Source organism: Eutrigla gurnardus (genome assembly GCF_963514095.1).
Source record: "Eutrigla gurnardus genome assembly, chromosome: 17".
NCBI lineage: Eukaryota > Metazoa > Chordata > Actinopteri > Perciformes > Triglidae > Eutrigla > Eutrigla gurnardus.
The window spans coordinates 4,273,900-4,299,620 of NC_139928.1; the positions used below are offsets into that span (position 1 = coordinate 4,273,900).

Below are 25,721 nucleotides of genomic sequence, written 5' to 3' on the forward strand. Positions count from 1 at the left end.
AAATGAAAAGTTTGATACTGCTTCCAACGCATATGAATATATGTTTTCTATCAGCCCCGAAAGAGAGTAAATTGTGTTCTGGTGGGTTTACACGCCAGCACATGCCAGTATAATGTATATGATATTAACGTTTTGGGATGCTTTCTATCTCAGCGATCTTGAGAGGTTTGATAAATGGCACGTTGCACCCATTCATCACCGCACCCCGGGGGAGGACTTCATCAGTACAGTGTGAAGAGACGGTCATGCTGCTGAGTGGATCAAACCAGTCTGAAACACATTCATACACGCAACGATAACCAAACCAAATAGTAAGTATTCATATATCGTATTTTCTGTATATTCTGTATTTAAAATCGTAATCTTGCACTCCACCTATTTTACACATGAAAGTTACTTTAGCCGCCACGGCGTGTCGTACTTGGCCCACGGAATCCGTTGCATACCTGTTGCTCTGGTGGAGCTTTCTACAAACTAAGAAAAACACCTCGTTTAGAGAGAGAAGACCAAAGATTTTCCTTCTGGTCAATTCCTCAACCTTATAGAAGTTCAATATGAAGAGTAGAATATTTCATTGTTGTTGTTAATATAGCATGCTGGCATGAGATGTAAGGTGAAGTGTAAACTGATGAAATTAGGATTTAGGTGGTTTCTTAGGCAAACTTCCCCAAAGATGTTGATGTGTAGATTGGTGATAAATGGATCTAAAGGCAGGTGGAATGAGAATGATTGTTATTTAAACAGATATCAAGCCTGTGTCTGAAACCGTGCGTGGCCACACCCGGTTCTTCCTAGAGCAGGTGTGTCAAACTGATCCAGTAAAGGGCCGCTGTGGCTGCAGGTTTTCATTCCAACCAAGCAAGAACACACCTGACTCGACTTATTCACCTACCTGATTGGCCTTCACACCTTGATTGGTTGGATCAGGTGTGTTCTTGCTTGGTTGGAATGAAAACCTGCAGCCACAGCGGCCCTTTACTGGATCAGTTTGACACACCTGTCCTAGAGTCTCTGCACCTGTTCCACCTGGGAAGTCCTTTCTTACCCTCGCATCTAAGGAAATCCAACTCTCCCTACCACATGTCTGTCTTTTAAAGCCCTCTACTTCCTGATCGGCCTTCTTCTCGCTCATCCTGACACCTTAGTAAATTTATCCTCTTCCTCTCCAATGGAAGAGAGAGGTTGCCAGGCGCTCCATCCTAAAGCTATATTTTGTACTTATAAGGTCATGTTTTGCTCAGCCATTTAGGCGGCAAAAAGAGGCTTAGTTACTTGTTATATGGGCTTTACTTCCTATAGCTGGTGTGTAACACACACAAAGAGAGACATCACTAATATATGCCCCTGGCTTCATCAGATAGCGAAGTTTAATTTACAACTGGGCCTCTTCTCATCTTCCTCCTACACCTAAACATTCCTTACACCTTTGCTGATGCAACATGTGGGTGTAGTTAAATCCCCACTAGAATGTGTTGTTGTTGAACTGACCAGATACTTCACTACTAATCTACATATGGAGCGGTTGCCCTGTCAACTGAAGGCCACCATTGTCCTCCAACACGCTTGTGAAAGGGAGGGGTGAGGGCTTTCAATTGGTTTCAATCTCCAATCGAACCATTAGATGTCACTTAATCCGAAATACTGGTCCTTTGGGGAGATTAGGCTCGTTGTTCATGAGCTGAAGTAGATCGACTAAATGGTCTATCCATTATCCATTTAAAATGAACCAAAAATGTTTTCCATATTAAATTTAGCATGACCACACAGTGACGTTGCAGCGTCTCACATCATTCATCCACCTTCGGCCCTGAGTAAAAGACGGTGATCCGTCATTACAGAGATAGCCTGCTCTCACTGCCCTGCATCCACCAATCTGTCACTGAGACGGATCAATGTTATTTATATACTATCAGGAACAAACTGAAGAATACATGAACTGAAATTAATGTTTTTTCTCCCATTCATAGATTTCCAATGTTCCATTTCCAGATATAAAATATTAAACTGTCAAACTCATTGTGCCATGAGGTCAACTCACTGCTGCCGATTCTGTACCACGCACATTTGGGCATGCAAATACACACACACACACACACACACACACACACACGTACAAACACACATTACGATCAATACAACTTGAAGGCAACAAGAAAGAATAATTATTTTGTTTTGTTTTTTGTTTAAAATGCAGATAAGCTTAAAAAGGAAATGAGAGACTTCCTCAGAAACACACCCAAACAACACACACACACACACACACACACACACACGCACGCACGCACGCACACACACACACACACACACACACACACACACACTGTATGGGTGGAGGAATTTGTCTGCTATAAACACCACATTCACTCACTCCAGCCCTGATCTGTGGAGAAAGATAAAAGTGTGCAGTATTTTTGGGAGCATTAGTGCTGCTTTGGTTGACTTTCTGCCTGCTCGCTGATAAAGCCAGAACTCCTACAACAACATCCTCCCCTCCCTCCGCTGCCCCCCCCCCCCCCCCCCCCCCGCTTCAAACCTGCCCTACCCTCCATTTATTCCTGCCATTCTTCTTTGTCCAGCAGAAATAAATGCACAAGCCTTGCTCCATAACAACCGCTCCATGACTACAGACAGATAGGTTTGTTTGTTTTTTTTAATTGGAAGTATATAAGTAAATAATAGGGGGCGACGAGAATGGAGAATGAAGATGACCGGTCGGGGCAATAAGATCTATTGATTTGTCTTAAATAGAGGTAAATGAATCAATTTAGCTGGAGGTTTTCCTGGGAACGACCCCGTTATGCGGAGTTCAATTGAATGTTAACAGGAATTTAGTGACAGCCTCGGGCAAGTGTTCAACCGCCGTAGGAGGGTCAACAATCGCAAACGAGACTCCAAAACACGGCGGATGGCCGCCGAACTCCTGCTGTCGGTCTACGCAGCTGTGAGTGCGCCGGCCGTGAAGTCCTCTTTCGAGCGTGAGCCAACGTTTTTGGCTGTTCCCCTCTCTCCTCCTCACACTGCACAGGTGATCGCCCACGAGGTGTGCTACAGGTACATAACTAATGCTTGTGCTCAATGTAAACCAGCATGCTACTTCTGTTGAACACATCTGGTGTCAGTGTTACTGACAACAGGATGATCATTCTGTCATATTTCGGAGGGTCCCGCCCTCCAGCTGCTACCTTGAGAGCACACAGAGAAAAAAGGTCTACAGATCGTCCTGAACATAAAGCAGCAAAACAATCATTTGGAAAACAACAACAGCAATCACAGCAATGAGTGGGATTCCTTTTCTATGGCTATTTCACAAAAGAAAACACCAAAGCAGTACTTGAGAGACAATAGCTTGTGTTCGTGGTTGAGTGTTTGTGTCCAAAACAACACTTGAAAAAGCACCAACACCTACACGGCTGTGAACTAAACTCTCATCGCCCTCTTGATCCACTTTGTAAACCCGCCGTTGCAATTTAAAGTGCCGCTTAAAGGCCTCTCATGTTGACACACATATTCCCACCACACGCACGGCGGCCTAACCGTCTCATTCGGTCTCGTGCGACCCAGAACTCTTCTTTTATTCCAACGCTCTTCAGTGATCCAAACAAGAGGGCTTCTATCCGTTGTGTAATTACGCCATATATAGCTTGTAGTCATGCAGAATCTGGTACGCTGCCATAAATGAAATGGCATTCCACAGCATTAAAAAAATACACAGTGGCCTTTATTCTGAAAAGCTTCCTTTAAATATATATTTTTTTTTATCAATATGGTCAACGAAACTACACTCTTGCTCTCTGGCTGCATTTCTGTTATCACGTAGCAAAGAGTGAGTGGAACGGGGCAAAGGAGGTTTATTTACAGTTATTAAATTGATATTCTAGAAGTTTTAAGGTGATATATAAATCAAAACTTTATTTTTTCCCCACTACATTTCCAAGGTATCACCTGTTACTCAGCGTGTCTCTCTCATAGGTGGAGCTCTTTTTCTTTGCGCTGGTTATTGCAGCTCCTGGCTCTAAAGGCAGCAGCCGGTTAGCTTATTGGGCACAAAGCAGAAATATGTTGATTTGCATGACTTGCTGCGCGTGGTGAAAGCACGGCATATTTTAGACGGAGACACCATAACGTGATGCTCTGTAAGCTCTGCAAATTGGAACTTGCGTATCGCAGCACAACAACATAAAAGTTATTTCTGCTGTCACGGCAACTTTACTTTCCACCGTGCATCGTCTAACATGATTCGGCTGTCGTAGAATATTTACCGATCAGGACTGTTTTTTGTTTGTTTTTAAGAGAAGATGATTGAATCAAAAAGTTTTAGATATATATTTGGGGTAAATTAAGTGATATATTAATGGGTATAACTAAATATTTTTAATAATCTGTACATTAGTTGTTAGATAAATTGACAGACCAAAACAAACAAATTGATATGTGAGTTTTAGCAGCGCTCCTGAGCTGATGTTGCTTCCTTCAGAAAGAGCCAGGCTCGTTGTTTCCCTTTGACTCCAGTCTGTATGATAAGCTAACCGGAAAACAGCTTCCTAATGATTTAAAAGATCCATCCATCCATTGTCTACCGCTTATCCTGTATTCAGGGTCGCGGGGGGGCTGGAGCCAATCCCAGCTATCATTGGGTGAAGGCAGGGTACAACTTGGACCGGTATGATTAAAAAGGTCTGAGAGTGAAATCCATCTTCATATGGAACTCTATGAATAGCGAATTTCCATGTTTAATCATTCCATTAACTACACAGTTTCTCTCTTTTTGTTTTATTCATTTCAGAAAAAAAAACTTGTGAAAAGTTATTTCTATGATACCAAATTAGGGCCATTGTAGGAAAATCACAGATCATCTTGTTCTGTTGGCACTGATGTGCTGCATTTATAGTCAACATCAAAGTACATGAACCTCTTCTGAGTTCTACGACTTCTGGATGGACACATCCCTTTGGAAACTCGTCTAAACACTTTCCTCTGCACACACATGCTGTTAACACTCACTCACTCACCAGTCCTGACGCGAAGAACACCGCCAGCAGCGCGAGGCAGGTTCCCATGACGATCAGCAACAGGAACACAATCAGCGGATGCTGCTGGCTCATTCGGTAGTAGGACTCGTACAGCCAGTCCTGGGGCTTCTCGTCCTCCACGTACACCTCGCCCTGGAACCCTGGGCACCCATCTCCCAGGCTCTCGGGCCCCTCGGCACCCTCGCCGCCATCGCTCTTCTCCAGCAGGTAGCGTCCTCGGGTCCACAGAGCCTCCTGCCACATGAGTAGCTGCCTCTGCAAAGACGGTCCTGCTCTCTTACTGACCAAACACGTGCACACAAAAAGCGACCAGGGCTGAGGGATGCGTTCGCTCCCCTCCCTCCCTCCTCGCCCTCAGCTTCTCCTCCTCCTTGTCTTAAAAAAGTTTGGTCAGCTGGGAGGGATGGATGGACAGCTGAGTGAAAGAGAGCCAACTTTTCAGCTCCTCACCTTTCCCCTGCATCCCTCTGCCGCTCCTTCTGCTCGAGCTGACAAACTGAGTGAGGAAAGTGTGAAAAACCGGTCTCCCTCCTTCTCCTGTGCTTCTCCTCCTCCTCCACCTCCTCCTCCTCCTCTTCCTCCCGGAGAAGGCAATCGGACACAGCAAGGGCTCGAGACTTCCCTCCCTTGTGCTTCTCCTTCTTGTTGGCGCTTTATGTTTGGCCAGCGAGGTGGAGAACAGGCAGCCTCTGCTCACTGCACGGCGCTGTAGCTCAGACCGGGCAACATGTTACTCAGCTGAGGTGCAGATGAGGAATGAGAGAGAGAGAGAGAGAGAGAGAGAGAGAGAGAGAGAGAGAGAGAGAGAGAGAGAGAGAGTGCTGAGGGTGAAAGAGAACGTGTAGAACTGGGAGGGAGGAAAAGAGAGCTAGAGGAGAGAGGGTGTGCGACAAAATGTGTGGTGGGGAGAGCTGAAAGTGTGTGTGTGTGTGTGTGTGTGTGTGTGTGTGTGTGTGTGTGTGTGTGCGTGTGTGTCAAGATGCTGTTCAAAAGTGAGCGAGCACGAAGGATTGTAACAGCTGTGCTAAACCAAGAAGAGCAGCAGAGTGTGGAGGGAAAGTGCCATCCCGCAGCCGGCGACGAGATAAAAAGACGAGCAAGAAAAAACACACAGAGAAGGGGGGAGGTCGGGAGGAAGAGGAAGAAGAAACAGAGTCAGGAAGGAAAAACCTCATGAGACAGAGAGAGTGTGGGAGGAAGAGAGACCAGTGCTTATAATGAGGGGGAGAGATAGAGAGAGAGAGAGAGAGAGAGCTGGTAATGAGTGAAAGTTGGAGAGTGACAGTGATGGAGTGTCATCGGTGGGAGGTTAATAAGATTTGACGAAACCAAACAAACTCCCAGTATTCCTCTCTGTCTCCCAGCTTTCATTTATCTCTTTCTCTTTTCTGTCTCCTTTTCTGTCCCGATGGGCTCCCTCTCTCCCCCTCTCCCCCTCTCTCTCTCCCTCTCTCCCCCTCCCCCCCTCTCCCTCTCTCCCTTCTCGCCATGCTTGATGTATGAGAACCGCTGGTGCCACCACCCGGCCTTGCAACCAATTTTACCCAGTGGCCACTCACAGCATTGGTGTTAAAATCCTCCCCTGCAGGCCAGAAAGCATTTTCCCCCTAGACCACCATTGTAAAAGACAACTTTCAACAATGGAGGTTTTATATTCGTAACACTTGAGCCAAGAAAAGCAGTTTAAAAATGTGTGACGTCGAAACCCAGAAGCAATGAAACTTTGAAACAACTTTTAGGTGTAGGTGCCAGGTGAGTATGTCTCATTGGTCTGTTATCCAGTTCTCATTACACCAAGCATGTGATGCTTTGTGACGTCCCTCTTCAGCGTGTCAAATCCATAGTTTCCTTTTAGCACTGTGCTAAGGCCAAGCAAACAGCTCACTGAATGATGATAGTAGCACAACATACAAGCAGCCATGAGCCAAACATATCATCCTTAGGGAACAATTTACCCAAACTTGCTCCGTGCCCAGGATTAAAAAGCACAGTTTACTGTGTTAGCGCTAATCTGTGCCAATATGCACGTAACACTAAGTGCAATTGAGGCTGATTAGTCATTAGTTTTGCTGGTATTTTGGTCATAAACCACAAATTAGGAAAAATGGAAGATGAAAAGTTGGCGAACCACCAAAGTAATTACAAAGTATCCTGAGGGAAACCACAACATCTGCCCCCAATGTCATGCCATTTGTTGAGACATATCACACAAAGACTAAAAAAAAAGTCAACCTCATGATGGCGCTAGAAAAGACCAAACTTAATGACAATCCATCGGACATTTGGACCGAATGACCGAACAACCAACCGGCCGACTAGCTTGGCAACACATATGCAATTCTGGCTATTTCTCATGTTTCCTTGTTTCTATTGATTGCACACATAAATAAAAAGGTGCACACTTGGGATCACCATACTTGCTATGATCACCATGCTATTCCAACCCCCCCCCCCCCCCCCCGCCCTTTCTGGTACTCCTTCAGTTTTTGAAAATAACCCCCAATTGTTACAGTGAAATGGGTGGAAAAATCAGATGAGCAATAAATGTGAAATCACGTGTAATGGAATGAAATCGAGCTTCAGTTCTTAAACAACGAGACCGTTCAATGACATGATGAGAAATTCATAGAGAATCACCATTAACGTAATGACAGTAATAACGATAGTGACCCCCACATCATCATGTCTTTCAAACTACCAACATATTTTATTCACCTACACATTACATTTATTTTGCAGATTCTAAACTTTATGACGAGTGTGAATGCAATATTTTTACACAGAGACAGGGCAATATTAATCATTCTCAAGAGATGTCGGTACTCTCACGGTGCTGATTCTCAATTTATTTTTCAGGGCAGACACTTTGACATGCCACAGCAGGAGCAGCTCTTGAGTTAGCATTAAGCTAATTCCATTTAGGTGTTAGTCATTCAGAGTTATTAGTTACACTTCTTCTGCTGTGTGTAACCAGTCAAAGTCACACAGGTGAAGCAATTTATACTAATTGTTGAAAAATTAAAATGTAATAAAATAGAAGACAAAACAATGTGTTACATTCATGGGAAAGCATATTGCTTTCTTCCTGATGAGTTTCCAGTAGCAGTAGCGTTAGCATGCCAACTGTGTTATGCTAGATGTTAGCTGCCCTTAAACAGTACACTATAAGACCAAATATGAATAGTGTCACTGTGTGGATATGTGTTGCTAATGTGTTTGCTAACATGCTAGCATACTAGCCTACTTACATTTATCCCGTTAACAAACAACAATACTAGCATTTAGCATTAGCATTGGTAGTTTTAAAAGATAATGTAGAATATGGCTCGGGTATAACCTCTTTGCAAATAAACTAATGTTCTACCATTCCTGCCTGCTCAGTTATTTAAGAGTTACAGATTTACATCTTAAATTTAGAGTTAGCTGTTAGCTTTTAAGTGAGCCCCTTAGGCCACAAACAGAAACCAATATTTGGCCACTTTAACTTTACTTGTTTTACAGATTTACACATAACATTGTGATATGTTAAGTGGACCCTGGGGCCCTGCACTGTATTAGTTTAAAAGTACCACACTAATTAAAATGACATTTAAGAGGAGCACATACAGAAATATAATAATAATAATATTTGCCTGTAATGTCAAACATGAAACTATTCAGTCCTGTTGCCTCACATAGTTATTTTAATAGAAAATGTATTTTCCTTTGGCCAATTACTGGTATAACTGGTTTGGCTTCACAATCAGATTTGAACAGTCTGAATTGCTGAAGGCCAGCTGATCCAGAGGTTGGTCAGAACGGGATGAAGATCTCGGTGTCAGTCACCTCCTGGATGTTCAGCAGGGCGCCGCTGAGGCCTTCTGGAACAGTAGAAGCCCAAATATTTATCTTAGTAAAAAGAGAGGCAGAGAGATACGAGGCCTGATGACTGAGTCCGGGAGTCTCACATCGCAAAAACCCAGAATCCTCCTGATGTGATGTATTTACAGCCAGCGTTGCTCACTCGGCCTCGTCCTGACACCTTTTTTTATTTGACCCATGGAGATAGGTTTGAATCTGTGTCCCTGTCGCATCAAATCTCACCTTGGTGGTAACAGAGGCATTTGACAAAATGTGGGATGACGTTTTAGTTTTGTGTGCACGTTTCGTTCCATATGGCAACATATCATCTGCTTCCTTCCCGGTTTGCCTTTTGTAATCTAATAAGTTTTGCCATGACACAACAAAGACACGATTAATGAACAGAGCTGAGCTCCTCACACGCAAATACACCCCATGACAGTTTGGGAGTGTGTGCGTGTGCGTGTGTGTGCATGTGCGTGTGTGTGTGTGTGAGAGAGCATGTACGTGTGTGTGTGTAATAGTGCAAGTTAGACACAGTTTGAACTGTGAGTCGTTCTCCTTTATTCAGCTTGTCCTTTGCTCAGTGTAATAAATGTTGTTTTTCATGAGCCCTTGAGCAACGTTACACAAATTAGGAGAATCCCATTCTTACCACCGTAATAGACACACACGCACACACACACACGCACACACACACACACACACACACACACACACACACACACACACACACACACACACACACACACACACACACACACACACACACACACACACACACAGAGGCATCACAATGATAGGAGGAGGAGAATAAAAAGGAAACAGAATACACACACACACATTCTGACAGGGAGATGGACGGATATGAGCAGGTGTACGCGAGACACACACACAGCTACAGGCAAAATACTATATAACACCTTTTTAACATGTTGTCAGACTGTGTCCCATTCATCTGTGAGTGTGTTCAATGTGGCTATAAGCTCTTATACTCCATCACATTGTGCTGACCACCTGCTACCCACTCCACTCCACACACACACACATGAACACACACATACACACACATGAACACACACACACACTAAAGGCAGTGACAGAATGAGAGCATGATGAGGTAGAGTGCCCTTAACACACTAATTCTGCATCAACACCCTCCCATTGACAGACGGAGTCAGGATAGGAGACGAGGCAACGCAAGTACGGAGGCAGGACGGCGGCCCGGTGCTGCCTTCATGTGCTGTGGGAAATACTGCAACTATGCTGGGCATGCATAAATTATGTGGTAAATGCTAAACAGAATATTTTTGTTAAAGCTGCGTTAACACATTATTGGACAACTGGAAACTATTTCATGTACAAAGATATTTGTATTTTTTGGATATTTTGGATTTCCTGGATTATAAAATCAGATGTCCATAACATATCCGACTAACAGGATACAGGAACATAACAGAGCCAAAAGGAGAAAGAACACGTATTTAACTTGAGCTGCTAACTGCCAAAACAAATCTACAAAGTACATGTAAATAATGATTTAATTTATTTATTCTGACGTCATAAGAAATATAACCAACAAACACACCACCATGGGTTTGACAGGACCGCTACAAGATACTATCATACATACTATCATACTATCATACTATAATACTATAATACTATCATACATACTATGACTATCATACATGTTATCATACTATCATACTATCATACATACTATCAAACTATCATACATGTTATCATACTATCATACATACTATCATACTATCATACATACTATCATACTATCATACATGTTATCATACTATCATACATACTATCATACATACTATGATACTATCATACATACTATCATACTATCATACTATAATACTATCATACATACTATGACTATCATACATGTTATCATACTATCATACTATCATACATGTTATCATACTATCATACATACTATCATACATACTATCATACTATCATACATACTATCATACTATCATACATACTATCATACTATCATACATGTTATCATACTATCATACATACTATCATACATACTATGATACTATCATACATACTATCATACTATCATACTATAATACTATCATACATACTATGACTATCATACATGTTATCATACTATCATACTATCATACATGTTATCATACTATCATACATACTATGATACTATCATACATACTACCATACTATCATACTATAATACTATAATACTATCATACATACTATGACTATCATACATGTTATCATACTATCATACATGTTATCATAATATCATACATACTATCATACTATCATACATGTTATCATACTATCATACATACTATCATACTATCATACATACTATCATACTATCATACATACTATCATACTATCATACATACTACCATACTATCATACTATAATACTATAATACTATCATACATACTATGACTATCATACATGTTATCATACTATCATACATACTACCATACTATCATACATACTATGACTATCATACATGTTATCATACTATCATACATGTTATCATACTATCATACATACTATCATACTATCATACATGTTATCATACTATCATACATACTATCATACTATCATACATACTATCATACTATCATACATACTATCATACTATCATACATGTTATCATACTATCATACATACTATCATACTATCATACATACTATCATACTATCATACATACTATCATACTATCATACATGTTATCATACTATCATACATACTATCATACTATCATACATGTTATCATACTATCATACATACTATCATACTATCATACATGTTATCATACTATCATACATACTATCATACTAGCATACATACTATCATACTATCATACATGTTATCATACTATCATACATACTATCATACTATCATACATGTTATCATACTACCATACATGTTATCATACTATCATACATACTATCATACTATCATACATGTTATCATACTATCATACATGTTATCATACTATCATACATGTTATCATACTATCATACATACTATCATACTATCATACATACTATCATACTATCATACATGTTATCATACTATCATACTATCAAAAATGAAAAAAACAAATCATATGGTAAATAATAATAACACAATAATCTTTTCCCCTTTAACTTTGTTTTGGTCTCCACCAACACCAAATATGTGACTCTCTCTCTGCTAAATGCTCCTCTATATTCACCAACTGGTGCTGACCAGGAAGTAAACAGTGGGTTTATCAAAGCAGAGCATTTTACATTAAACACTTGTCTGCTGCTGGAAATGAGGAAGAAGAAAACCAAAACAATGAGCTAAATGTATACTAAACGGTCCACCGGTACACCGTGGGTTCATCACTACAGAACGTGCACACTTCTGAAATATGCTATAAAAACAGTACAGATGTACTGATGCATAACAATGCCAATAACCCCATCATTAATGATCCATATCTTGATCGGTATGTCCATGACACGCGCCAAAACACTGTGTTGCTGTTGCTGTGACTGTTGCGATCCTGTCACAGGATCTATTTTTGTTCAATATGGTCTCTTGGTCAGGATCTATTCCTGATTGAAAACAAATGTGAGCCTGAGGTGCAAAGTGACAGCGACATCTGACCGGCACAAACAACTTGCGGTGGATTTATTCCTTTGTGTGGTCTGCTATGTTGTTTGTTTGTTAACGCGTGGCTGTGAAGACATTTCAGAGGTTTGTGTGCTTGTCTTAGGTAATCAAAAGAATAATTAGGATGCAGGCAGGCAGGCCTGCTGAGAGAAACCTGCAACTTGTCACTATTTTAAAGGAGAGATCAGCGTGAGCTCAGAAAGAACAGGGATAATTACAGTTCTACTCTAGCATGGTTTTTTCCCTCCGTGTGTGCCAGTGACGGCAAAAACACACAGTCACACGCCCACCAGGTGTTTCAGAAATCACACATCCACCTCCGCTCATGTGGGGCATCGACAGTCAGCCAAATCAATCTCGTTTTATGGATTAATTAAGTGCACAGAAGGTCAAAACATTTCTATCCCACATTGTAAAGTGTTTTGAAGACGTTGAGGGCTAAAAAGCACCTTGTGAATATTGAATAACTGATACACTTGGATTTGATCCTAGCTGAGCACAAACAATGTATTGTTCCAGTATCGGACTGATGATGTGCTAGGAATGAAGCCGAGCCCATCTCGACGACAGAAAAGAGGGCTCCGTCGCCTAAATCGGCCTATCTCAAACCCAGCGGTGATTAAAACACACTCTGATGACCTAGATAAGTAGCAATCAAGGTGGGAAGGTGGGAAACAGAGAGAGGCAGGGAGAGAGATACCACCCACACTGATTCCTCATTAAGACGAACACTGAGGGATTCATTAAGTATGATACACAATGTTTTCCCCAATCAAATGTAATGATTTATGCCTGTTTTGCATTTGATCCCTTGACAAAAACGCCTTATTTGAGAAGATATCAGGGAGTTGACAAAAATGCTGAACTAATCAGACTTTTGAATTGCCTTTGATTGCAATGGTTCAGCCTTGTTAAAATGCTGTTTGGCTTCGCTTGCTGCAGCACAAAATCCTGACAAGTGGACGATTGTTGAGTTTGAAGACTCTCTGGAGCTTCACAACCTCATTAAATGCCCACAGGATAAATGGAAGGGATGGAAGGCAGTTCACCTTAATGTAGAGACAGAGAAAGAACCATCTAATGTTCTCTCTCTTAATCCTATTCATCCATCCATCCATTTTCTACCGCTTATCCTGTATTCAGGGTCGCGGGGGGGCTGGAGCCGATCCCAGCTGACATTGGGCGAAGGCAGGGTACACCCTGGACAGGTCGCCAGTCTATCACAGGGCCGACATGTAGAGACAGACAACCATTCACTCTCACACTCACACCTACGGGCAATTTAGAGTCATCAATGAACATATCTCCATCCTGCATGTCTTTGGACTGTGGGAGGAAGCCGGAGAACCCGGAGAGAACCCACGCTCACACGGGGAGAACATGCAAACTCCACACAGAAGGAACCCGGGGCCGACCCGGGAATGGAACCCGGGACCCTCGCTGTGAGGCGACAGTGCTACCCACTACACCACCGTGCAGCCCCTCCTATTCAAACATGTGCAATTATTCAAATGCAATCGGAAAATTAAAATGCAACATTAACGTGCAGTATCTGAAGCCTTCAAACGTATTTCATTCAGACAGACTACCGGTCGGTTGGGTCATCAGGTTGTATGGCTGGAACCGTTCACAAATAACGATTTGTTATTGTTTTTAACACATATTCCTCATACTCTGAACGGCTGAAACATTCTCTAGGCGATATTTAGCTCATTCCATCCTTTTCGTTTTAAACAATGTACGGCACTCTTTATTTCAAATTATGTTCCATCATTTTTTTATGGTTCTTAACTTTTAGTTTTATTTGCTGTGAAATTATAATTATCACCTTTCAACATGGCATTCCAGAAATCTCTTATCTCTGTGAGTTTGTCACCTCTGAGAAGCCTTTGATTTCCATCGCTTCCCTGTCTTCCCTCTCTTGTTTCACCTGTTGAACACTAATCCACGTGTCTCACCTTTGGACAGGTAGCTGCTTTACAATTTAACACTCACGTTTTGGGGCATTCACCCTTCGAAGACATGTGGATGAGGATGGTCATGCACTGCTCTGATTCTTTCTCTGCTGCCAGCACGGACAGGACACCTAATCCCGCCAACGCGGACACACGCGGCCGGCTGACATCCACCGGGCCGCTGTGACTGAATGTGAAGCTTGTGCACCAAGTCTGGCGTCGAGGACTTAACACTTCTATATTTGGTTTAGGGAGACAAGCGTGCGGAAGACGCCAGAGGGCTCGGCAGCCACGTGTGTGACAGCTCCTCCCGATTCAGCACCGACAGCAGAGCATGCGCGCCCCCTAGTGTTGATGTGAGGAATCGCGTGTTGATGATATCAGGGCCTCAGTGGGAGCTAAAGCATGAGAGCATGTGTGATAACAAGAAAGAGGTCACTGTAGTGAGAAACACAGAGAGAGAGAATGATCACCTTTCAGAAACCAAAATACATTTAATCCAATACTTTATTGTAAATTGTAAATAAAAACAAAATTCACTGCTGGTAATTTTTTGTACAATATCATGTTTATATGTATATAACAAGTCTACTCTATTTCTATTCTATTTTTTAAACTTTTTAAATTTATATTGTTAATTTTTGCTATTGTTATTATTACTATTGTGTTTTTGGTAACATACTGTCCTTTGGCTGCTGTGGCAAACAAATTTCCCCGTTGAGGGACAATAAAGGAATTCTGATTCTGATTCTGATTCTGAGAAAGGTGTAATAAAACAAATGGCAGCCCACCCCTGCTCACTCCAGTATAGACTATACAACTTCATTAACAATGTCACTGTCGCTCAGTAACACAGGCTGGCCCGTTGGAGGAGGAGTTATCTCTCTAGGCCTTTATACAGAAACCTCCGTGATCACGGAGAGAAGAGCCCTCAATATGCTGCGATCGCACAGTTTAAAAAACAAATTTGGTTTGCCGCGTAACGCTGCAACGGTGTCTCCTTTTACAAAAGCATCCCGGCTTTGTGGAATTTACACGACTCTTCAACCCAATGAGAAGTTGCTGTGCAACGCGTTGATGCAAACAATGGCAACTACCAGCCTTCTACCTTCTTTGGATCCACGTTCTGAGCTCCTAACTTTACAGACACATGAGAACTCATTGAATGTCTGAGTGCTTCTTCACAGCTCTGACTGACTCACATCATCATATATAACATATAACTCAACCAATGAGTTATATGTTGTTTTCAGTAGGACAAATAAATACCAGGAAATAATTCATACGTTTTCTCTTTCCATGCCTTACCAACATTTGTTACATATGGAAAATATATTTCATAAGCTTGCTGGCTTTTATTTTGTAGGTAGTAACCCACCAAATTGCCACAAATAAATAGATGTTCTATAAAATAATTCAAAATAACTCCGTGTTTTAGAATAACTAATATTATATGGACAATATGAGCCTGTTTTTTATGATTTTATTACATAATGCAAGTAAACATCCTGGTCTACACCCCAGAACATGCAGTTGGTGGCAGTAATGAGACAATTGGTTGTGATGTTTGTCTTTTATTTTCATTTTTTATTTAGTTCACCAGAAGTAATATCGACATCACATAAACTCCTCATATCAATGGGGAATTAGAGCTGAGATGGTTGACGAAGGAGTCGGCATCGGTAACGGAAAAGGCTGATGGATATAGTTTACGATAGAAGGAAACCATTACCTCAGCAACCAAGGCTGGATCACAACTGACTTGGTCATTAAATAATGGCTCATATTAAATATGGCTTTGATGGAATTGTCCTACCTTCTTCCCTCTAATTGACAGAAATATGATCTACATTTCTCTCCAACCTCTATCCATTATGCCCTAGATCTTATAGTTTAGTTTGTAGTTTTTGCTTTTCATTGTCATAAAGTGGTGTCTTATTGCAGCAGCTGTTAATTTATTTGACAATATTAATTTCTGATACTGTTACTTCTACTGAGATATTCCCCATGTAAGAGTGTTCTCTGAATATAAACTTCATACATTCACCTTTAGCGAATTGAAAAATGTGGATGCCATTTAGTAAATATCTGCAATATTAGCTTCCTAGATCAATCCTTTATGAAATTAGAAGTTCCTGAAGTTAGAAGAAAATGCATTGGCTTTTTGGGGTGGAATTTCAAAGGTCTGTATTTCTGAAATATGAGGAATTGAAAGCTAATATGTTGCATGGTGGCTACAAACATAACAAATGGGGAGGTTCCTGAAATCTAGGTGAGTTGGCGTAGAATGACCCCAGAAATAAATACGACCATGGTCGTAAAGCCCCCCAATCTGGTCTTTAAAATGATGTCACATCAGCTGCTGCCTTCTTGTTCCCAACATTCCTAAATGTACAAAAAGAGACACGTATACATGTTTAAGAGAACAAGCTCTTTTAGGCCAAAGAGAGAAAGATGGCCAAGAAGACTAAACTGTGTTTAGTCTGTCTTTCCCCGGACTGTCGGTATGGCAACGAGCACAGTCCTATGAGGCAGAGGTTCCCAACTGTTTTGTGCCAAGGACCAGCATATTCTTTAAAAACATGCCAGGGAGCCGTTGTACATTTTAATGCCTCAATTTCAATATGCATAATGGAAACTAATTACACATAGACTTACTGTTTACAGCGGTTCATTTACAGTAGTTTTAGTTATATAGTATGCACTAGGTGGAATTGTGAATATACCAACCTATTTCAACGGTCAGACCAATTCACACAATGTTTCCCTTTTCTCCATTAGGCCTAATTCAAAAGCAACTCATACAACACTCCCTCACTCCCTCACTCACCAGTAGGTGGCAATATTGGCAAATTGATTGAAAATACCATTTCAACCTTCAAATCTCTTCAGAATCATTCCCCTTTCACCTCTAAAGACAATCACTTCAACAGCAACTCAGTGTTTTCATTCACCAACAGGTGACAACAAAGGCTGACTATGACAGTAAGAGCCCATTCCAACAGTCAGACAGCTTCAGAACAAAATAACAAGAGCAACCATTAGCCATTCATTTTTAAAAGTATAAAATTAGAGAACACGTTTATGAATTTATGAAGACCAAAACACATCAGAAAATACAAGAACAGACAAACAAGAAGAAAACGTTCACTGATATTGTGGATATCGAAGCTTGCTGCTGGGCGTCTGTGACGGCTAAACACACTTTAGTTTATTTTGCCTATACATTTATGTTTTCTTAAGTTTATTCATATACTTTCTTGGACACATACAGACATGCTTTTGTTTCAAATAAATACTTTACAGCGTACATGGGTTCTGTTTCCCATACACCTGTATTTTTAACAGGAGATGCATGTTTTTGAAGTGCACACGTTACTTTGGTTCTGTCTGTTTTATAACTTGTTCACCAGCATGAGGTTCCACACACTGTAAAGGTGGCCAAATTGGACTGTACCACTCCTGGCCATGTCATGGGGTAGTTTCATTATTTACATATGTTTGAAGTTTCTTGATTTACATCATATTAAGTACATATTTTATCAGTGGTGGTTGATGGTTATATAAGTAAACATTTTGTTTTGGAGGATTTAGCTTTTTATTTGTAGTGTAATAGTGATGTTTGTTATAAAGTTTCCCGTGTGTCAAATCTGGTTTGGTCAGCCAGTATATACAGTAGTCCCTGTGTTTCTTCTTTGGGAGGTCAGTGTATGTTATGTTCATTGTGTCAAGTTCTGTTTAGTTGACCTCTTTTTTATGGACCCAGAACTTCATTTGTTTTTGTAGTCAATTATCTAATCTTGCATCTTTTGGGTAAATAAAACCCCTCTTCTTGGAAACTTACCTGTGACTCCTCGTGCCTTACGGCTTGGCCCTCACGTTTCGTGGCTTCATTGCTTCATTGCAGAGTATTTCAGAACAAACAATGCATAATGGGTTTGGCACAACAGAATCGCCTGTTGCAGTGAATCCATACTTAATGTAGGAGGCATCGTATATCTTCGGGTTGGCCATTGCCCTTCCTTTTTCTTGAATAGTCTGCTATGAAACGGGCCATGGAGGTTTTGCTGGGGCCCTCACACTGCCCACAGCTCGGGCAGATACAAGGTGTCTGGAACCAAATTACCCGCCAAGCAATCACAAGGCTGTCGCTAAAAGAAACACTTTTTGATCTATTTATTGTATGTTTCGAATTAAATAACATGACTGGTATAGCCTCGGTTGGAAACACTTCAAAAACATTTTGAAATTGCTATAAAAAAACATTCAGAAATCATTTGAAGGCCTGGTAGTGACGGGTCCATGGACGGGGATGGGGAATCACTTTAATGCAAATACAAATAAATCTTTATGTGGAACTGCTGAAGCTCCATCTGTTGTAATCAAGGAGTTACACGTCTTCTTTTCCAAAACACAATCACTTCCTCTCCTCTCATTTCTCAGGGTGCAATTTCCATCCCTCCACTCCCCTCCGGGACGCCTCACGCTACCTGAGAAAGAAAACTTCCATGACGAATGTTGTGTTGACCTCAACCATTTTCCCAGAAGAAAAATGGAAGGAATATGGAGATAATAGCTCCGTTCTGTTCTCATCCTGCTCGGCGAAAGGTTTTGTCAACAACATTTAAAACTACAAAAATAAAACAATGGTTGTATCGTGGGAGTTGTCTCAGTGAAACGGGGAGACTTAACCTGCTGATTTGACGGCTCTGATTTCAGGTGTTCCTGCAGACCATGACATGACTTTTTCCTTCTTCTCAAATTTCTCAATGCACAACTGGTTCTGGCTGTTTCAGAGTCTTAAAAGTTGGAAATGAGTTTGCATTTTTGCACTTGTAGTTCCCTCTTCTGGAAGTCAATGGGTTTGTGGTTGGATGCCTGAAATAAGGTCTGTGGTTAAGACAAGCGTAATATATTTAAAGTTGTATTCTGTGATTCAAACCTGGGATAGTGACTGCTATTGTTACACAAAAGCAATGGTAAAACTAAAGCAAACTGAACATGAATACATTAGATAACTGGAACAATATGTTAAATACATGTGGAACGATTAATACCAGTTAGTGGTGAGTGCAGGAATCTCACCCACTTTTCAAAACCGTAGTCCACAAACCGATGGTTGACGTCACCATGACAACGTCCACTCTAGCTTCTATTTCCCTTTCTGCATAAACCGATCATCTACGTGGGCGTTCCTGTTATGATCTATGCTTTGACTGGATAGGAATTCAAACAGGTTTACAAAAGGGACTTTGTTGGTTGGACATCCCCGGGAAAGACTATACAGTGGTGTGAAAAAGTATTTGCCCCCTTCCTGCTTTTTTCTTTTTTTGCATGTTTGTCACACTTAAATATTTCAGATCACCAAACAAATTTTAATATAAGTCAAGGATAACTCAAGTAAACACAAAATGCAGTTTTTAAATGAAGGTTTGTATTTGTATAAAAATCCAAACCTTCATGGCCCTGTGTGAAAAAGTATTTGCCCCTCCAGTTAAAACATAACTTAACTAAGATTTATCACACCCGAGTTCAATTTCTCTAGCCACCCCCAGGCCTGATTACTGCCACACCAGTTCCCAATCAAGAATTCACTTAAATAGGACCTGCCTGACAAAGTGAAGCTCCTCAAAAGCAAGACATCATGGTGAAAACCAAAGAAATTCAGGAACAAATGAGAAAGAAAGCAATTGAGATCTATCAGTCTGGAAAAGGTTATAAAGCCATTTCTAAAGCTTTGAGACTCAAGAGAACCACAGTGAGAGCCATAATCCACAAATGGCAAATACATAACACCGTGATGAGCCTTCCCAGGAGTGGCCGGCCAACCAAAATGACGCCAAGAGTGCAGCGACGACTCATCCAAGAGGTCACAAAAGACCCCAGAACAACATCAAAAGAACTGCAGGCCTTGCTTGCATCGATTAAGGTCAATGTTCATGACTCTACCATAAGAAAGACACTGGGCAAAAATGGCCTACATGGCAGAGTTCCAAGACGAAAACCACTGCTGAGCCAAAAAAATATTAAAGCTCGTCTAATGTTTGCCAGGAAACATCTTGCTGATCCCCAACACTTTTGGGAGAATACTTTGTGGACTGACGAGACAAAAGTTGAACTTTATGGAAGGTGTGTGTCCCAATACATCTGGCGTAAAAGTAACACAGCTTTTCAGAAAAAGAACATCATACCAACAGTAAAATATGGTGGTGGTAGTGTGATGGTATGGGGCTGTTTTGCTGCTTCAGGGCCTGGAAGACTTGCTGTGATAAATGGAGCCATGAATTCTGCTGTCTACCATCAAATCCTGAAGGAGAATGTCCGTCCATCTGTTCGAGACCTCAAGCTGAAGCGAACTTGGGTTCTGCAGCAGGATAATGATCCAAAACACACCAGCAAGTCCACCTCTGAATGGCTAAAGAAGAACAAAATTAAGACTTTGGAGTGGCCTAGTCAAAGTCCTGACCTGAATCCTATTGAGATGCTGTGGCATGACCTCAAAAAGGCGGTCCATGCTCGAAAACCCTCCAATAAGGTTGAATTACAACGACTGTGCAAAGACGAGTGGGCCAAAATTCCTCCACAGCGCTGTCAAAGACTCATTGCAAGTTATCGCAAACGCCAAACCAGTTATTAGGTTTAGGGGGCAAATACTTTTTCACATAGGGCAATGTACATATGGATTTTCTGTTCCCCTTAATAAAAGAAAACTTCATTTAAAAACTGAATTTTGTGTTTACTCGAGTTATCCTTGCCTTATATTAAAATGTGTTATATATATTTCACTTTTACTCATGGCTGTGTTGGCTTTGAAAATTAAGTTTGGTATACAACTGTATTACTTTGGCTTCAAGGTAAGGCTGCATGCATTTAAACTGTATTCTGAAGAAAGCACTGAAAAGTTGCTCATGACCAAAGTATTGGCGAGACCATTTTATACACATTATACATTTTATACAGTGGCTAGCAAGATGGCACATCATTATTCAATGTAGTACGACACATTAAACTCAAGGAGGTCACGAGTGAACTTGTGCTTTTATTGAAAAAAAAAACAACAAAAAAAACATACAGACTTCTCTTGTTCCCAAGAGATGTTTGTATGTTTTGACTCAATCCCACCGTCTTTACATCTTGGTCAGTAGAAGTTTTATTATCTCCCAAACACACACACTATCATGGTACCGTCATCTGTAATCAGTACAGTCATTTAACACCCACACTCACTTTTTCAAATGAGACACAATACAGTGATTGTCGACATCCGAATACACACAACACAATACTCATGTCGGAAATAAGACAAATCCATATTAAGACTTGATTATATATTAGATCCCTCATTTAAAACAAAATATCCAGCTTTTTTTTTAAATACAGTCTAAAGTCGGTGTATTAATATTTTTTAAAAGTGCTTTGACATGGAAGACATCTCATTAAAGATTTCAAACTTACATATTACCTTAATTACCATGCACGTAGTAACATTTTACAAAATTTTCCTGAAAATGTTACAAAATTGTATAATTGTGTCTGAAATTGATATTTGCCACAAGCAGCAATCAGAGTATCACCTTTAAACCATTGACCTAATGATAGTTTAAAATGGTTTCCTTTGCATGAATAACAAGAGTCAGTGCTTAAAAAATAATAATAGTAATTCCACATTTTAGATGCTATTCCACTTCAAATCGTAGTATTGTAGGATGAAAGAAAGTTATCCCAAACAACATGGATGCATGGATAATTTATCAAATCAAACTGCATGTCATCTAAAGTTATCAAAAACAGCAGTGATCATATAAATGCTCATATACTGTAGGCAGCGATAAGTAAGATTTAGGAAACTTTTTTAGAAAAAGCATGAAAAACAATAATACTGTGAACTAGTCCACAAATTCTAACACAGATCAGTAAAATACTAACTCCTGATATCATGATGCATCCCTCTCCTAATCTGCGACATTCAAAATCAAATTTCTATGGCTGTTTACATAATAATAAACAAGCCAGCAGCATCTAGAGTATTATTAGTTCCCTTTCTATCAAAGTGGCAAGTCTGGAAGAAAGGCACACGAATGCTTTTGCATATAGTTCCCACAACATCTAATGCATCATTTGGACTTGGCGTCAAAATCAAGCACACGTTTAGCTTTCCTCAACACGAAGGCAGCGACTAGTGTGCAAAAAAACAAAGTGACCACGTACAGTCCAACGAAGAGAGCGGGCTCGCCGCTCCCGTGGAGACGCGAGTACAGCTTCCTGCGGCCCACGTAGTCCAGGTGGGAGGCGTGGATCTGACACAGGGTGCAGCAGGACAGAAACACGTGGAACACTTGATGACTCTGTCCCACAAAGTTGCACCGTCCAGGGAAGCAGCGCTCCAGCAGGGGGAAGGTGAAGAAGAAGGCACAGCTGAGAAAGAAAGCAACCTGGCCAAAGTGATAGATGATGGCGGGGTCGTCACTGGCTGAAGACCACGACATGAGCCTCTTGGCCACAGGGCTGCTGTCCCAGGTATAGGCGAGGGCTGAGGGGACCACCTGGCACACCTTGCGCACCCACGTCGGTAGGCTGTGGTTGCAGTACTTGCCATAGCAGCATCCCAGGCATGACAGACAGCTGAGGACAGCGGCAGTGGGCATGAAGATCCCATGCACCTGGCTGTGCAAGCTCTCGTCCACAGCGTAGTAAAAGTGGACGACGGCACTGCCGTACTGATACTGCGCTACCCCGACATAGTCCATGAAGAAGAAGATATAGTGACACAGCTCAGACTTGCCACCCAGTAAGTGTGCTGCTGCACTGAACGCCGAGTAGGTCATGGCGGACATGTTGAGGATCAACAGGGGCCACGAATGAGGATCTCTGACAAAGTCCACAGTCTCAGCGAGTTGCCCTAATTTCACCAGAATCAAAAAAAAGGCCAGCAGGTGGCTCCAGATGTTGATGGTCTCATTGTGGCGCTGGAACAAAGACAGGAAGTAGTAGCGCCAGTTTTGGTTGAGCGGCCGGTAGCCGGTGCATACGTAGCGCTCCCTGAAGTAGGAGGGGACCTCGGTGTCTTTGACGGTGCCGGGCATGGAGGGCGCGGCCTCGGTCAACATCCGGGGAACCTCCCTGATCTGCTGCAGGCTGATGAACACTCGCCCAATTCTCTCCATCACGATGGTCGCCATGACGGCCGCTAGCTGAGAGCGACGCACACTGGGTTCCTGGAGATTTGAAGTTGACATCCATATTGTCAAAATATATCAATCAAAATAACAAAATACCATCATCAGTAATCAGATGAGTCTCTTTCTGTCATAAGTAATAACGTATATAATGATGTTGCCATGGTGACGATTAGCATAATTTGTTTGCATGCGGGAAAAGTTGAAAGCTGAGCAGTAAATTCACAAGCTTTGGAGTAGGAACATTAAATTCTCCATTTAGATCCACATACAGTATGACATGTGGTGACACTAAGTGTGATGTCATGTAATGATGAGCATTGATAAGTTCTGCTCTGAGCTCAAGAGATATGCAGACGACTTCCACAGGGTAATGTTGTTGCTACTTTCCTGTTTTGTCTGCCTGACTGATAAAATATACAGTTTTGGAGGACAAGCAGAAAGTAGGCTCGGCTAACGGGTATGACTGGTGAAACAGGAGCGGGGGGGGGGGGGGGGGGGGGGGGGTTAACTTAATCCTAATCTCAAAAACAAGTAATTTGCCATTCATCACAAACTTTATACATATCAGTGATATAGATTTCATGAGTTAACACCATTAGTTTTAGTACATGTTACAAGTAGGGCTTTAGAATGATTATTTTTAGTGCTAAAGCTACTGGATATGTGGCACACATTACTTCCTTGGCAAAAGATAGCACTGTTGTCGCTTATCAGAAATATGCATTAAGTAAATTTGAATGCATTTTACCGATGGAATCAGTTTTCAAACAATTGTCAGCCCAGTCCCCAAGGTGTCTGAAGATTAATACAATTAAAATAATATATTAGACTAAACAAACAACAAAGAATACACAGTATGTCAGCCTGTGTGCACAGACATGTGCAGATCTTTTGTTCACACAGTCTGCACATGCTTTTTTGTTTTCAGAAATCACCTCAAGACCCTCTATGTACCACTTTTGTGTACAGCTGCTATGGAAATATAAACAAATATGATGTTGCCCCTTTTCTAATGTTATGCTCTAAGAAAAAAATATCAAATTTCAAGCTGAAAAACATTGTTTAGACGGTTTTCTCTGAGGTTGACGGCAGGATTTGCACCCATCCTTGGCCGGGAACGCGCTGCTGTGTGACGGGAACGCGCTGCTGTGACGGGAACGCGCTGCTGTGTGACGGGAACGTCGAGTATCCCCATTAAATGGACTTCATCCGGGTTCGCTGAACCGAGTCGTGCCTATTAACCGTCAATCGTGTGTGTGCTGGTGTACTGGGCCGAGCCCGAGGCGGGTCGGTAAGTTCTGCCCAAGCCCGAAACACGAGCATAACTTGTTAAAGTAAAAGTACTTTAACTATCTGCCAAGTATTTGTACACACCTTGTCGATTCCTTGTTTCCTTCGGCGTCCCTCCGCAGCTGAAATGACCTCTTCCTCCTCCTCCTCCTCCTCCTCCTCTGCCCGCTGAGACAAGCGTTCAGCAGATTGAAATTTTGTGAAGTGCAAAGGTAGCATCAAGCTAGCGGGCTTCAAGTACCGGAAGTGGAGACATTTGGCCATAAAAATAAAGGTTTGTATAATGTAAGAACAATATAGCAATTGTAAAACTCGTGATTGACTTACAATGAAAAGAACACAACAATCACAAATAATAATAAGTGCTGAACATATAGCTCACTATACGGTGGTGAAGTAACAAAGTACAAATACTTCATTACTGTACTTAAGTAGAATTTTCATGTATCTGTACTTTAATTGAGTATTTATTTTTCTTTTTTTTAACTATAAATCTGTACTTTCTACTCCCTACATTTTCAAAACAGGCTCATTACTTTGTTTTAATAGATTTGAAGGGAATTATCAAGTTTTTTTCAGAGCCTGTACTTTATCCACATTTACACGAGTAAAGAATTTGAATGAGTACTGCTACTTTACCAGAGTCATTTTGAACTCAAGTATCTGTATTTCTGATTGAGTATAGAATATCTGTACTTTTGACACCTCTACCGTTATAGTGTTTTTGTTCCTGTGTTTTTTTTTTTCTGTGATAAAACAGGGTGAAA

At 41.2% G+C, this 25,721-nt stretch overlaps 2 protein-coding genes across 4 annotated transcripts in view; both read right to left on the reverse strand.

The window, feature by feature from the left end:
- The window catches only part of adcy2b (adenylate cyclase 2b (brain)), a 60,797-nt gene extending 55,003 nt beyond the window's left edge, over positions 1-5,794 (reverse strand). For 2 of the 3 annotated variants that reach the window (XM_084032560.1, XM_084032559.1), the window contains exon 1: positions 5,010-5,791. In XM_084032560.1, coding sequence (XP_083888686.1) covers positions 5,010-5,273 — 264 coding nt within the window. In that variant the 5' untranslated portion in view covers positions 5,274-5,791. Of the gene's footprint in view, positions 1-5,009 lie in introns of all 3 variants that reach the window. The other variant, XR_014598700.1, reaches the window with a different exon arrangement.
- Positions 5,795-21,504: 15,710 nt separating this feature from the next.
- On the reverse strand, positions 21,505-25,143 carry paqr7a (progestin and adipoQ receptor family member VII, a). The gene is made up of 2 exons (XM_084031751.1): positions 25,039-25,143; positions 21,505-23,700 (listed from the first exon to the last, which is right to left on the reverse strand). The coding sequence occupies exon 2, from the start codon at positions 23,662-23,664 to the stop codon at positions 22,600-22,602; it is 1,065 nt and encodes a 354-aa protein (XP_083887877.1). The 5' UTR covers positions 23,665-23,700; positions 25,039-25,143; the 3' UTR covers positions 21,505-22,599.
- Between the last annotated feature and the right edge of the window lie 578 nt (positions 25,144-25,721).